General features: G+C 37.9%; 1 protein-coding gene across 1 annotated transcript; it reads left to right on the plus strand.

Moving 5' to 3' along the window:
• The first annotated feature begins 8,320 nt into the window (after positions 1 to 8,320).
• Positions 8,321 to 13,750, plus strand: LOC100710618 (N-acetyllactosaminide beta-1,3-N-acetylglucosaminyltransferase 3). Its single transcript, XM_003456168.3, has 2 exons — positions 8,321 to 8,408; positions 12,043 to 13,750. The coding sequence occupies exons 1-2, from the start codon at positions 8,401 to 8,403 to the stop codon at positions 13,175 to 13,177; spliced, it is 1,143 nt and encodes a 380-aa protein (XP_003456216.1). The 5' UTR covers positions 8,321 to 8,400; the 3' UTR covers positions 13,178 to 13,750.
• The last annotated feature ends 2,088 nt before the right edge of the window (positions 13,751 to 15,838 follow it).

Consider the following 15,838-nt stretch of genomic DNA (forward strand, 5'->3'; position numbering starts at 1 on the left):
TAATTTTGTAAGAATATGTACATTAGCTAAGTGGATGTAAAGTGAAGTCTTAGCCTGGTTTATTATTTTAGCAATGAAATAATTTAATAATTTTTAAATAATTTAAATAATTTAATAATCAAAAATAGTTTTTTGATTGATTTTGCAGCTGCATGGACCTGCAGCCTTAGATGATGACTCAGTGTAGACAGAATCATATAGGGAACACAAAAATAAGACATCCCAGATCTGAATGAATGAAATATTCTTTTTAAATACTTTGTTCTTTATATAGTTGAATGTGCTGACAACAGAATCACACAAAAATTGTCTGATCCAACTTAGATGTAATGTCCTTAAAATAAGTCAAAATGAGGCTCAGTAGTGTCTGTGGCCTCCACATGCATGTATGACCTCCCTACAACGCCTGGGCATGCTTCTGATGAGGTGGCGGATGGTCTCCTGCGGGATCTCCTCCCAGACATGGCCTAAAGCATCCGCCAACTCCTGGACATTTTCTGGTGCAACGTGGCGTTGGTGGATGGAGAGAGACATGATGTCCCAGATGTGCTCAATTGGATTTAGGTCTGGGGAACGGGCTGGCCAGTCCATCATCTTGCAGGAACTGCTGACAATCTCCAGCCGCATGAGGTCTAGCATTGTCTTGGATTAGGATGAACCCAGGGCCAACCGCACCAGCATATGGTCTCGCAAGGGGTCTGAGGATCTCATCTCAGTACCTAATGGCAGTCAAGCTACCTCTGGTGAGCACACCGGAGGGCTGTGCAGCCCCCCAAAGAATACCAATACTGACCCACTGGCAAAACCTGTCATGCTGGAGGATGTTGTAGGCAGCAGAACATTCTCCACAGCATCTCCATACTCTGTCACGTCTGTCACATGTGCTCAGTGTGAACTTGCTTTCATCTGTGAAGAGCACAGGGTGCCAGTGGTGAAGTTGCCAATCTTGGTGTTCTCTGGCAAACGCCAAACGTCCTGCACCGTGTTGCACAACTCCACCCTGTGGATGTCGGGCCCTCATGCCATCCTAATGGAGTCCGTTTCTGACATTTTGAGCAGAAACATGCACATTTGTGGCCTGCTGGAGGTCATTTTGCAGGGCTTTGACAGTGCTCCTTCTGTTCCTGCTTGCACAAAGGCCTGCTGCTGGATTGTTGCCCTCCTACGGCCTCCTCCACGTCTCCTGATGTACTGGCCTGTTTCCTGGTAGTGCCTCCATGCTCTGGACACTACGCTGACAGACACAGCAAACCTTCTTACCACAGCTCGCATTAATGTGCCATCCTGGATGAGTTGCACTACCTGAGACACTTGTGTGGGTTGTAGACTCCATCTCGCTACAACTAGGGTGAAATCACCGCCACCATACAAAAGTGACCAAACCATCAGCCAGGAAGCATAGGTATTGAGAAGTGGTCTGTGGTCACCACTTGCAGAACCACTCCTTTATTGGTGATGTCTTGCTAATTGCCTATAATTTCCATTTGCACAACAGGATGTGAAACTGATTGTCAATCAGTGTTGCTTCCTAAGTGGACAGTGTGATTGACTTGGAGTTACACTGTGTTGTTTAAGTGTTCCCTTTATTTTTTTGAGCATGTTGAAAGATACTCAACCCTCCTGCAGGTGTCACTGTTGCAGTGTCATTTTACCATCAGCTCTTCTGAATTTGTTTCCATTGTTTAAACTTTAAAGGCTGAGTATTGCCAGACAAACATGAAGTTTATCTTCTTTGTTAATTCCATAAAAGTCATAATGCATTAGTTGTTCTGGGAAGAAGACCTTAAATGTTATAAATTTTACAAACAACAATGCATTAATTTTGTAAACTATTAATCACACACAATCAAAAAAAATTAAATTAATCATAAAAACAAACCAAAACTCAAACATGCATTTCTGATAGTTCCTAACAGTTCTTCTGTCTTTTCCCCCTTTTGATGTGCCAAAATGACAAAATTCAAATAATATAGCCACATAAATATAACCCTACCCCTAATCCCAAACGGGTTAATTGTAAGCTTTTTGTGTTAAAAATTATTTTAAATTGTATCCATAAATATAAAGAATCATATCAGCCAGTGTATACCCTGGCAATGTTGAAATGTGGTAAATTTAATTAATATTAAAAGACATTTATAACAAACAACAACAAAAAAAGCTGCTGCAGTTTTGGTTAGATAATAGAATAGAATAGAATAGAATAGAATAGAATAGAATAGAATAGAATTCAACTTTATTGTCATTGCACATGTCACAGGTACAGGGCAACGAAATGCAGTTTGCATCCATCCAGAAGTACTTTAGCCATGATATAGATATATTACAATATATATTAGCAATAATATATAATATATAATATATAATGTGCGTCCTGTTTCTTTTACAACAAGTCTTAAAGTCAATAATTTGGTATGACCACCTTTATTCATTAACACAGCCTGAAATCTCGCAGGCAAGCTTTCTTGTAGATTTTTTAAACTAGTCTTTAGGAACACTTTATCAGTCTTCCTGAAGGACATTTGGTGCTCTTCCTTGGATGTTGGCTGCCTTTTTTTGTTTTGCTCTCTCAAGGAGGGCCAATCCATGACTGATAGTGTTTAATTTTGTATTTTTCTAACCAGGTATGCATTTGTAGTTTGGGATGATTGCCATGCTGAAATATGATTTCATTGCCACTCAGATACCTTCCAAATAATATTGCATGGTATTGTGTGATGGATCGAAAACCTGATGTTATGTTTCTGTTTCCAATACCACTGGCTAAAACGTAGCCCCAAGCATTTCAAATTTGGATTAATAATTCCTTAAGACCTGTTCAGTTCAGTTCCTGTATAATATTTCCCTGTTTTATTTCTTTAATAATAGATTCTTGATAGTCACCTTTCCAGTGAGATCATTTTTGACATTTTTGATATCAAAGATGTCCGGTAAGGCTTCAGAAAAACATAGATGGATCAGCTGAAGAGCCAGGTGTCTCTGGTCCTGTGTCCTACTTCTCAAGGACATGATTTTTCAGATGCTATTCATCCACTGTAGATAGATATTATTTTAAGGTCCAGTCTCCTCAAATTTTTTAAGGGCATACCATGCAGGGCATGTCAAGTTTCAGCTAATTGCTCTTTGAAAATCACCTTGTGATGAAAAAATTTATACTGTATGTCTGTCAAACTGTGCTAAAGAAATGGGAACAAATGATGAGTCTTTCCAACCGACTGCAAGTAACAATGTACTTTAAGATGCAACCTAAAATTGGTCCTTTGTTAAGTTGTCTGTTATGTGTAGACATAAAACTGGTTTATCACTTGATTCAGATGCCTTTTTTATGCTTGAATAGCTCATAGGTCAGTATTACATGGTGCAACAAACAATAATAAAAACATTCCTATGGGATTAGTCACTGAAAATCACTGAAAAAAGCAGCCCATGTCCACAAAAAACAAAAACAAAAACAAAAAAACAAAAAACATGGAAAGACCTCCAGAAAGTCTGATAAAAACCACTTTAAAGAAATCAAGAAAATCTGTCTCTCTGAAAGAAAATTATAAAGAAATAAGGGTTTACTCAAGCCTTTTGTTCAGCAGTGTTTTTGTATAGTGTACAGCATGAATTGCTTGTGGTAGTAAGCTTTATTAGTGTTTCATTCACAGTGAGTCACAGGAAACCTGATGGTAACATTGGTCAGTTTTTGGGCTGCCTCAGAAAAGAGGAAAATTAAGTCTATAGAAGTAAGAAAATGAGCGCCAGTCAGATAGTGGAAGTGTACAGAGATGAGTCAGTGTGTCTTGATATAATAGTCACTGCCACTCACAAAAAACTAATAATCCATCCTTAGGGATCATGGTAAGAAACACCATGTTCACTGTGTGCTGTTCAGAGTAAAGAGGAAGAGGGAAATAGAGATCACAAGGATGGTGACAGGGCAGGAAGAGGAGATGACAGGGAGGTGAGGAAGAAAAGGAGCAAATAGTGTAAGATGACATGTAATGGAGCTTTTCCAAAGTGTTGTTATATTTTAAAATTTTATAAAACAAGTGGAAAGTAGCTTTTAAAATTTTCAATAATTTGGTTAGTGGACTTCCGGACCCAGACACTTAAACATGGATTTGGTTCTCCTCCAAAAGATGATTACACAGCTATGTCTTTGCATAATGAATCTTGATGTGACGGGGTTGTGAATATGTTCTTTTCTGCACAGATCCATTTTAGAGCGCATCAGATTAGGTTGACAGCAAACAAAAATACATTGTTGCATGGCCCTAAAACAATAAAAATAATGAAAATATAATTTGTATTTTTCATGTGTTTTAATATAAACATACACTGGCCACTTATTTTGCAACACCTGTTCAGCTGTTTATTAACACTAATTTCTAATCACATGGCAGCAACTCAGTGGATTTAGACATGGTCAAGCCCACCGGCTTAATTTCAAACCAAGTACCAGAACTGGGGAGAAAGGTGATTTAAGTGAATTTGGCATATCTGTTGGTGCCAGATGGGCTGGTTTGAGTAGATCACGTTTATCTTCTGGCATTTTCAAACATTACCATCTCTAGGGTTTATAGAGAATAGTGCAAAAAGGAGAAGGGTTTCAATGACTGGCAGTTCTCTGTGGATAAAAAATGCATTGTTGATGCCAGAGGTCGGCGAAGAATGGTCAGACTGCTTCAACCTGACAGGGAGGTAACAGTTACTCAAATTTGTTACAACCAAGGTATGCAGAAAAACATGTCTGAATCCACAATGCATAAAAACGTGAACATTGCCTACAGCAGCAGAACACCACACTGGGTGCCACTCCTTTCAGCAAAGAACAGGACGCTGATGAGTCTCTGTTCCTGCTCAGGTGGTAGGGTCAGAATTTGGTATAAAGAAGCATGCATAAATTGTATTAACAGCTCAGGCTGCTGCTGATGGTGGAATGGTATAGGGGCTATTTTCTTGTCAAGCTTCAGGCCCCTCAATACCAAATAAACATGGTTTAAACACCAGTCTACCTTGTTGCTGACTATTTCCATCTCTTTATAACCACAGTGTACCCATCCTCTTGTGGCTGAGCTCAGATAGTCTTAAACATAACAACACGGCACTGTACTCAAACTGTACAGTCCCCAGTCCTCGAACCAGTATAGCACCTTTGGTATGTCACGTAATGGGAGAGTCATGTGATGTGCAGTCAACAAATGTTTCGTTTCTTTAAAATGGCAAATTCTCAGTAGAAATATAATAAGTCAGATTCAAATGTGATATTTCAAACCTAAAGACAAATTAAAAAACACATTTTAATCACAACTAAAAACTTTGGGCTCTGAACAACAAAGCACTGTAATAATTTTGCAGATATCTGCTATGCGGGCATCTTGGCGCATACCCATCAGCCTCTCCTTTCCCTTTCATTATTCTAGATTTTCAGTTTTATGCACCTGTCAACTCTTGAAACAGATGAAACTCTTCAGACATGCACAGTTTAGAATGTTTTATCCCGTCCAAAACCTAGCTAACACATTTCACTTGCAGCTAGTATGACTCAGCACACTCAGAAATTTGCCAAATATAAGATAGTGGAGTAAGTAAATTTATCCCTGTCTTTTAAAAATTACAGTAGGTCCTGCCACGGCTGTAGCGCAGCTTGCTGTTGTTTTCTTTCTGTTCTTCTCTACTCTTACCATCTCAGTCTCTCTCTTGCCCTCGGGCACTTTGACCTGGGCTAAGTGCTATTTTCTACATTCCAGTTTGTTTATGAGGACATCACAGCATATGAGAGTTAGGCCGATGCACATCATGGTGACAGTTCTCATTATGATGATTAAAAACAATTAACATGTAAAACAAGTCAACTGTCAGTCTGCCCCAGGGCAGCTGTGGCTACAACCGTAGCTTGCCTCCACCAGTGTATGAATGTGAGCGTGAATGAATAATGGCATTGTAAAGCGTTTTGGGTGCCTTGAAAAGCGCTATATAAATCCAATCCATTATTATTATTATTATTAGTTGATGCCAATCACCTTTCTTCTTCAGGTTTACAGTCACCATTGCAGTGAGTTGCTGTCATGTGATTGGGTGATTCCATATTTACGTTAAAAAGCAGCTGAACAGGTTTGTCTAGTGAATTGGCCCACGGGCATAGCAGGACTGGCCATCGGGCATACATCGTGAAATCCAGACAGGGAGAATTAACTTGATGTTAGAGCTAGAAGCAGTCAGAAAGGCAATGATCCAAAGAGTCAAACCTGCATTTGTCTGAATGTCCCACTGGTGAAAATTTAAACAAAGTTGTATTTCGGCAGTCCTATCAGAGAATTCTTTCTTTGTTGCCGAAGCAGTTGATGAAGCCAGAAGAAGTCGCCTCTTGTCAGGCTTGGGTGTGTGTGTGTGTGGGCCACAACTTTATGATCTGCACTGTGAATTCATACCGTGTGCTTTCTCGTCCCTCTCCACTCTGCCAACACATGTCCTGAGAAAAAAAAGAGTGCTGTCCAAAATTTTGACGCAGCATTTTGTGCACCCCTTCCTTAAACAAACCCTTTCTCCATTGTCTTATTTATTGCTTACTGACATACCTTACCCACCAAAAACACTCACTGTAATGAGTGTCTCTTCCTCAGATAAGTATGGCTGCATTTAAAATGAATGGACATATTAATGAGCTCACTGAGCTCTGTGATGTTTTTATTTGAAGGACCTTTTTCGTCGTACACATGGAACATGTAATCCTCCTTCAAGCATCTTTCCACCTCAATTAACAGTCTCTTCCAAAAGGATGCTCTGCTCCTCCAAGCACAAGTCAGAGTGACACTGAGAGTGCAACACCCACAATGAACAGGGTCACACTGCACCACACTGAGTAGGCAAAGGCAGTACTTACAGTGGGGAGCCTACTTTTTGAGGAGCACCAACTTATATGGCAAATTACTTTTCATTTAAAATTTTCTGAAACACTGCAATAGGTAAAAGAGAATGTGATTCACCAGTACTTCTACAGTTGTGCAAGAGTGCAACTTAATCCTAAATCATAATGATGTCCTGCATGAAGGTGAAGAAGAGAGGTTTTTTTTTTCCTTTTGTTGTTTAGTAAATTGCTGCTTCAGGATCGGTCTGTAACACAAGCTTGTGCTCCTCAGATGTTTTCTTTCTTTCTTTGGTCAGTTGCTTTCAATGCATTTATCCTTCTTATGTTTCACTGCTAAAAAAAAACAAGCAAGTACTCTGAATTTACTGAGGGCAGAGCGTTTTCCAAGAAAGAAAGAAAGAAAGAAAGAGAGAAAGAGAAAGAGAAAGAGAAAGAGAGAAAGAAAGAGAACAACTTTGTAGTCATTTACTTGATAGATTCAAAAACCAGAGATCTCTCAAGTCTAATTTAGTAAGTCTAACCTTAGACTGGTGAGCAGGTGGATATTAAACAATAAAATTTTCCAGACTCTATGCCAGAGGCAAAAAATAGGAGAGACTAGCCTGTGACTCGCTGAGCAAGTTCTATTCCTTAGAAGTTTCAGGTTGAGTGCAATCAATCATTTCATCTTGAGATAGATGCAGGGGTGTATTTAATATTTTCATGACTGATCTGTTATCATTAATTGTTAATTCATATTAAATATCAACTTTAAGTTCCTTGAGTATGTTATCTATGATTCAAAAAGGATCAAGACTTTGCTTGTTCAAACAAGTGAACGATTTCACACTTTGTTGCTTGCAGGGACAATGTGAGGATAGCTGTTTGGCAAGGGAAATAAGTCAGATAAGAGAAGGCATAAGAATGCCTCACACGGAGTAGTTTCATTTCGATTCTTTTAAGCGACATTCAGTTTAAGTTATTGTGAAAGAACTTATTGAAAGGTAACTTGGTGTCATGGAATAAAACACATACTGTATTTTCATAATACATATGATTTTTACATTTGTGATTTTTAGACCTAATAGGACAAACAAGCCTTTTTCATGAGAAAGGGGATTTTTTTATATGGTTGAATAGTGGTTATATTGATCACATTAATATTGTAGTTCCCAATCCCATCCCAGTTAAAACGTAGAAATTTAAGCTGAAACACAAGCAAGCCATGTGTTAAAATTGAGAGATCTCTTTTTGTTTTACCTAGGACAGTCTCTGCGTAGAAGCTGTAGAATGCTACCTGGATTGCGTCTCTCTAACACAAACTTTTAGCTTTATAATACCACCAAGGTATGACAGGTGTCTTTGTATTATTTAAATATATTTTATTCTACATCAAATAATAACAAAAATATATTTTAGAAGAATGGTTTTACTTGGGTTTAGGGTTGGTCTCAAAGACTACACCCAGTCTAAATACTTGCAGGCTTCAGTTAGGAGCTGTTTCTTATCTGACCACATTTTCTGTTTACTACCTGAGGGATACTTACCAAGTGAGCTCATCTACCAGTATGTTAAGGTAACTGCTGTCTTCTACACATTCACACACACACAAACACATAGCAAAAAAGCGAAAGAGAGAGAGAGTAAAAGAGAAAATTTAAGAATAAGAAAAAACAAAACAAACTAAAAACAATTTTATATTGTTCATTTGGTTTCAAAATTTATCACAAGAATATTTATTAATACTCCTTTTACTACTCTAATAATTAGGTGATGTCATTTTCAGTCTTTTTGCACACACATAAAAGAAAAAACAAACTCAAACTACTCTGTAAGAAATCAGAAAAGCTGGTTTGTGCTTGAGATATCATTTATGATACCTTTCTTTGTTTAAGAAGTCAGTTAAGTCCATTGTTTTTCTTAAATATTTTTAACACTACTTCACATTATGTGATAGTGTACAAACAAGTTTTTACTCATTTGTTGATACATATATGTACATATATTTGTGCTTCATAGACATATTTGTCCATAGAACCAAAAAGAGAACATTCCTTGTAACGACAAGGATATCATCTCACATTCCGTCGCTGAGTCTTAAATGCCTGTATACTTTCTATAAGTATAGGGTGATTTCAAGGCAAACAAGGAAACAGCTTATGGAGTAAATAGCTAACATGACTTGTGTCATTTGTTTGAAGTGTGCAGAGTTTTGTGTTTAATCTGAAAGGTAAAAACTTAAATGCTTGATCATTTGAAAGGCTCTGAAAAGTCAGAGCATTAGAAGGTGAAATGGCAGCACAGTGAGTCAGGGGTGTTAGGAATTTTAGAAGCTCTGTTATATAATCTTCTTTTTGCTTTAGTGTTTTTTTTTTTATTTAACATTTATTTGTTTAAATGCTTTTAGTTTGAGGTTCTTGGGGTAGTTAATTGTGTGGTTTCAGCTGATATAGTTATGTTATTATAGCTGCTAAAAGTAAAACAAAAACTGGAACTAGAAATGCAAAATAGGAAGGATTTTATTCTTTTAAAATGTTAATAGTTTCTCATTCTATTTGCTGTAGGTACACAAATGTCTTTTCTCTTTTTACCAGCTGTCACGCATGGTGGTGGTGGCATCATACTCTGGGGCTTAACTGCTGGTCATTTTTGTAAACTCTACAGTGGAAGGAACAACAAAAAAGGAGGACTTCCTCCAAGCTCTTTAATTTCATTTGAAGTCAACCATTAGATGGTTGAAACGTGGTTCCAACTAGGTCAGGGGTCTGCAACCTTTAACACCCAAAGAGCCACTTGGACCCGGTTTCCACACAAAAGAAAACACTGGGAGCCGCAAATACTTTTTGAAATCTAAAATGAAGATAACACTGTATATATTGTTTTTTTTACCTTTGTGCTTTGTGTGAACAACTAAAGTAAGTAAGTAAAGTTTATTTATTAAGCGCTTTTCACAGACAGGCAGTCACAAAACGCTGTACCCAATATTAAAATAAACAATACAATCAATAGACATTATACACAATGTAAAATATCAAATGTAAATAATGTAAAGAATATAAAATACGTAGATCAACAATAGGCTTGTTTGAACAGAAAAGTTTTTAACTGCTTTTTAAAAGAATCCACAGAGCAACTAAGGTGTGTTGCTTATGAAATCCGTGAAGTGCTACAGAGAAAATTACATTTTATTTATGTAATTAACACATTTTGAACTCTTAAAGAAATATAACAAAAGGAAAGACACCCATCTGAACTAAAATGATCCATGTAGCAAACAAACTGTTGTGAGCAGCCACCCTTTTAAAAAGTAATTGGAAAAAAAAGCACTATGCCGCTAAAAAAAATAGATATTTGCAAAATTCTGCCTAAATATCTATTTTACCTTGTTAATGTGTGTGGCGGGGCGTGGTCTGCAGTGCCGCTGAATGGGAGTTGGACGCACCTAAGCGGCACCCGCAATCACGCCTCGCCGCCTTAAAGTCTGTGCTCTCTCTGCTATTGTGTTGTCGGGCTGTGAGCTGAAAAGCTGCAGCCGGCTGTATGCGTACAGCAACCGTGTGTGAAAAGTGGTCAATATAGAGATGCTGAAAAGCATGTTCATGCAAACATCGTCGGGTCTGCCGTGATATGTTTACAATGAGACTTCTGGTCCCAAACCTCTGCTCACAGCATCTGCAAATCGGGGCTTTCATCTTTACGCAGGACTGTAAGCTGTCATCTGTGAGGCGTGAGCGGTGTTTGTTTTTAACATAGTTCACGGTGGAGAACAGCTGCCGACATAATGTGGATCCAAAGATCCATAATTGGCCTACCTGGGGTTGAAAGTCTCGATAAATGCACGGCGTTTCAGCGGGTACACTGGCTTCCCCGAGTGTAACGCTTATTTTGAGCGATGAAAAAAATAATAAAATATTATTTTATTTTTATATTTCAAAATCACAACAATCTTCCAATATAGAACTACAAGTTTTTTAAAAAAGAACTAAACACAAATAAAATGCACTTCAGCTAAATACTTCTAATTTATTTTCCCAAACCACGCGGAGCCACAGTGTAAGGACTAAAGAGCCGCATGCGGCTCCGGAGCCGCGGGTTGCCGACCCCTGAACTAGGTGTTCCATGATCCAAGACACATTAGAACTGGTTTTGGAATGGTTAAAATAGGCAAACATTAGGCTTCTTGAATGCTCTTCCTGAAACGCTGATTTCAGCCCTTTTTGAACCGCTTTAAAAGTTAGGTCCATCCCAGACAAGTTAAAGTGAACTATACCAATTCTGCAAAAAAGAGTGGTCAAATATGAGATATGTACAATTTTAAACCCTAAATAAACTAGAGACAATCCAAAATAGATTCAAACTTGTTCACCCAGTTCTTGTTTTCTTAAATATACATGCTGTACAGTGGAAAACAAACATTTCAAATAAATAATTAACTACCACCCACCCAAATTACCATGACATGTGTATGATGAGTGTATGCAAAAGAATTTACATATTTTCCATGGCCTCACCAAACTCCTCCTACAACTGAGTTTTTGCTTGCTTTTTGCCTGAGCTGTGTTCCAGTTAACCTGCCATTACCCATTAGCTTGGTTTGGAAAGGACTGGCACAAATGTCAAGCAAGTAAAACCTGATTTGATTCAACAGTAAAACCAAAGCATGCATTTTTGAAATATTTCTCAACAGAAACTGTGGCTCCAGTAATTGAGCGTGTCTGGGAGTGTCTGTCTGTGTCTGTGTCTGTGTCTCTGTGTGTGTGTGTGTGTGTGTGTGTGTGTGTGTGTTATTTAGAACACCGCCAGTGGCATCTTTCGGTTATTCTGTAGATAATTTGGTTCCAAGAAACCGCGCCTACTTGTGCTAAAACAATCTCTAACCATCTTTCTTTTGTTTAGAATACCTGTGAAGTGATAAAACACTGAAAATTAAGAAAACTTGTTAATGGAAAGCTTTAGAACTTTGAAAAAGTTGATTTTGCTGATTTTTAAACATTTCAAAACTTTGCTTTCCATGCAAATTATAGCTCCAGCTCAAATCTTTTAGAATAGAATAGAATAGATCAACGAAACAGTTTGGCATCTCTCCATTTAGATTCAGATTCTTACAACCTAAGTGTCTACAAAGTAATAGATAGTAATATAATACACACATTTAATGCACTCTTATCTTTTTAATGTTATTTCTAATAAGAAATATTTTGTGATTACAGATTTTTAAAACAGACCACCTTTGTCACCACCACCTTGCTGGTGGTGACTGGCTTTCTCCTGACCGTTGCTATTTTCTGTAAAAATATGGCAGACTCCCAAGATTCACTTCTCGAAGAAATCAGGAGCGATCATGTCATTAAGCCACCCCAAATCACTCCAACTCATCATTTTTCCTGGTCAAGATGTCAACAAAACATGTCTGTTGCTAGCATTAAGAACTTCAGCGCTCTTCCTGATCATATAAAAGACTTTCTGTACTATCGCCACTGTCGACATTTCCCCATGCTGCTGGACATTCCTGATAAGTGTGGAGGAGCTGAAGGGTCCTCGGATGTTTTTCTTTTGCTGGTCATTAAAAGCTCTCCTGTGAACTACGACCGCCGAGAAGTACTGCGCAAAACCTGGGCTAAGGAGAAATTGCACAATGGTGTGTGGATCCAAAGGCTTTTTATCTCAGGAACAACGGGTGTTGGTTTTGAGAAAAAGAGACTGAACACACTCCTTAAACTAGAGCAACGTGAGAACAATGATATTCTTCAGTGGGACTTTAATGACTCATTCTTCAACCTCACCTTGAAGCAAATACTCTTTCTTGAATGGATGGAGAGAAACTGTCCACATGTTCGCTTCCTGCTAAACGGCGATGATGATGTCTTTGTCAACACAGACAACATGGTTGACTATCTACTACAACTTAAGGACAATGATGGACGGAAACACCTCTTTACTGGCTGGGTGATCCGATATGTTGGCCCTATTCGAGAAAGCTGGAGTAAATATTATGTTCCAGTTCAGGTGTATGAGTCAAACTCATATCCTCCTTACTGTAGTGGTGGGGGTTACATTTTATCTGGCTACACAGCTTTGGTTATATACAATATGTCCCACTCTATCACTGTTCTTCCCATTGATGATGTTTACTTAGGAATGTGTTTGGCCAAAGCAGGACTTTCCCCAGAGTCACATGGTGCAGTGAGGATAAATGGACTTCACGTTCCTTCCACTACAGCTGATGACTATGACCCTTGTTATTATAGAGGAACTCTACTTGTTCACAGATTCCTTTCAGCAAAAATGTACTACATGTGGAACAAGATACATGACCCTAATCTGAAATGCTTTGCTAGTGGCTAAAAAAAAATCATGACTTTCTCTGTACTCATTGATGCTGATGACTCATTTCTACTTTATTTGCTATACATATACAATAAAATGTCAGTGTGGATAATACAGGCTCAACCGAAAGAAACTATTTTGCTTCAATGATCCCTTTTAAAACCTACAAAGTTTTTTGTCATTTCTTTAAGTGTTATTGAGTTTTTTAAACTGGGGTTGTACATAATTGTGTGGACTTATGTGGCAAGGTGCAATAGTCTGTTACACTCAAAGCCTTATGATGTATCTGAATATAACTCATAAACAAGAGGGTAATTATTCACTGCATACAGGGTTTAATCAAATACTTCCTGGTTACAAGTGGCAAGAAGAGAAAATTTACAAATTAAAGTTAATAAGTGTGTGCTTTAAAGTGAGTGAATGAAAAATTACATTATATAATTAACACAATGCTTGGTAACGGGACAGTAAAACTGCATATACTTACAAATATTTCAAAATCACTGTATCCTTCAGTTATGAAGTTATTTTGTGCACATTGTGGAAATTGTAAATTTTGAATGAGATGAAAATACTGAAATTTTAACCTGAAAACAAAAGTGCAGAACTTATTATAGCTGACATTCACACAGAAGAAATTGGAAAATAGCGTTTTGAGGGTAAAATGATGGTTATAGAGCAAACACTGTGGACACAGCAGCAGTTGAAAGAGAAGTGTTTAAGATGAATCTTGGCAGAGTGAGAGAGAGCTCGTTAGGCAGGTGTGAGCCTGGTTGCTATAGTGACTGCACCCAGTGGCTCCATACACACGCACACAGACATGCACCTCACTTTTGCTGCTTAAAATGAACAGAAAAGTCAGCCCGAAACAAATCGTTCCCAAATGAAAAGTACAAGTCGTATTGACAAAATTCTTTCACCATGAGCGGCAGCAATGTCTAGTCTACCAAATTCTCAGTTTTCATGCTTGTGGAGTTTATTATATGGACGTGGTGACAGTGTAAAGACAGCCTGTACTTCTGATTTTCAGACAAACTTTCTGAGCCATTTTAACATTAGAGTCTATGGAAGAGTTGGAGGGACGAGGCTGTGCATTGGTGACATTTATGAAAGAACCATAACACCTATTGCAATAATAAACACATTTGATGAAAGAGGACAGCGATGGCTACGTTTTGAGGGTAAAATCATACCTGTAGAGCAAACGCTGTGGACACAGCAGCAGTTTAAAGAGAAGATTTCAGGATTAATCCCCCCCCTCCTCTCACTCTACCAGTTGAGCTGTTTCACTCTAGCAGCAACATTCCGTCCCATACACACCCATTATAAACTCTGAAACGGCTGAAAAAAAGGATGAAACTTAAACTGGAACTGAAGAAAAAGTATAATAGATATTGAAAAGATAAATACAAGTTGAATAGTTCAATGTCTTGGCTTCGTTTTAAAGTTTGAATGGTGGCTCTATGTCAACGTATGTGGAAGTAGTTAGAGTTGAAAGAGGAGTGAGTTGAAGGAGAAATTGAAGGGTCTCCCCATTGAAATACATGGGAAATTTTTGTTGAAAAAAGTTGAATAATTTTAAAAATATAAATGTTAAAAATGAGAAAAGTAGAAGCAGTCATGTCTAAAAGAAGAGGAATCTAACGGTGTTTGAATGGTTTTTCTAAGTTGAATGGTTTTGAAGGAGTTAGATGCCAAAAAACGTATGGAAAAGAAAATAATAAAGAATAGAAGAACAACAATACTGTGAATGCTTTTCAAGCATTCACACTAATTACTCACACATTACTCACAAACAAATTAGATGAATGAATGAATGAATGACAAAGAAATTAGATTAAGGTGTTTTTATTTCTATTCTAGGCACTCATTTTTCCCATTTAATATAATGTAATGTATACTTTATTGATCCCCATGGGGCAATTACTCTCTGCATTTAACCCATTCACTCAAAGGCTTTGACCAGGAGGAGAGTTTCTGTGGACAAGAATTTTCGGAAGTGAAATTCGTTTTGAACCAATTGGATGGAAAGCTTCAAAGCTTCCTGAGGTTTCATCTGGCCATCACTAATGAGCAACACCCCAAAGAGTCAGGTAAGAGTTGTCAAAAACACTGACTTTTTCCTGCACAACAGTGGAGCATCAAATGAAGGTCTTCCTTCTTCTTAAGCAGTAGCCAGGCACAGGATTGTCAGCAGATGAGGTAATTATCACAGGTGAGCTGGACTGAATGGTAGTAAGCAGTCTTTACAGTCAGTAGTTTTCACATTTCATTTCAATTCAATTCAATATAATTCTGAACAGTTACCCAGTGCTCTTGAATGATATTCAAAGTCTTCTTTGGATGTTGGCTTTGTGCTGTTCACCTTAAAGGTGATCCCACTGCTTTAAAAATGTTGAGATCTGGGCTCTGAGGAGGCCAGTCAATGACTGATAGTATTGTTTTATGAGATTTTCTTTCTGTTTTTACTGGTTTAGGTCGAGATAAAGGCTGAGATCTCCTGTGGTGACCCCTAAAGAAGAAGAAGAGCCATTATACAGTGGCTTGCAAAAGTATTCGGCCCCCTTGAACTTTTCCACATTTTGTCACATTACAGCCACAAACATGAATCAATTTTGTTGGAATTCCACGTGAAAGACAAATACAAAGTGGTGTACACGTGAGAAGTGGAACGAAAAT

Source organism: Oreochromis niloticus, linkage group LG10, assembly GCF_001858045.2.
Source record: "Oreochromis niloticus isolate F11D_XX linkage group LG10, O_niloticus_UMD_NMBU, whole genome shotgun sequence".
Taxonomy (NCBI): Eukaryota; Metazoa; Chordata; class Actinopteri; order Cichliformes; family Cichlidae; genus Oreochromis; species Oreochromis niloticus.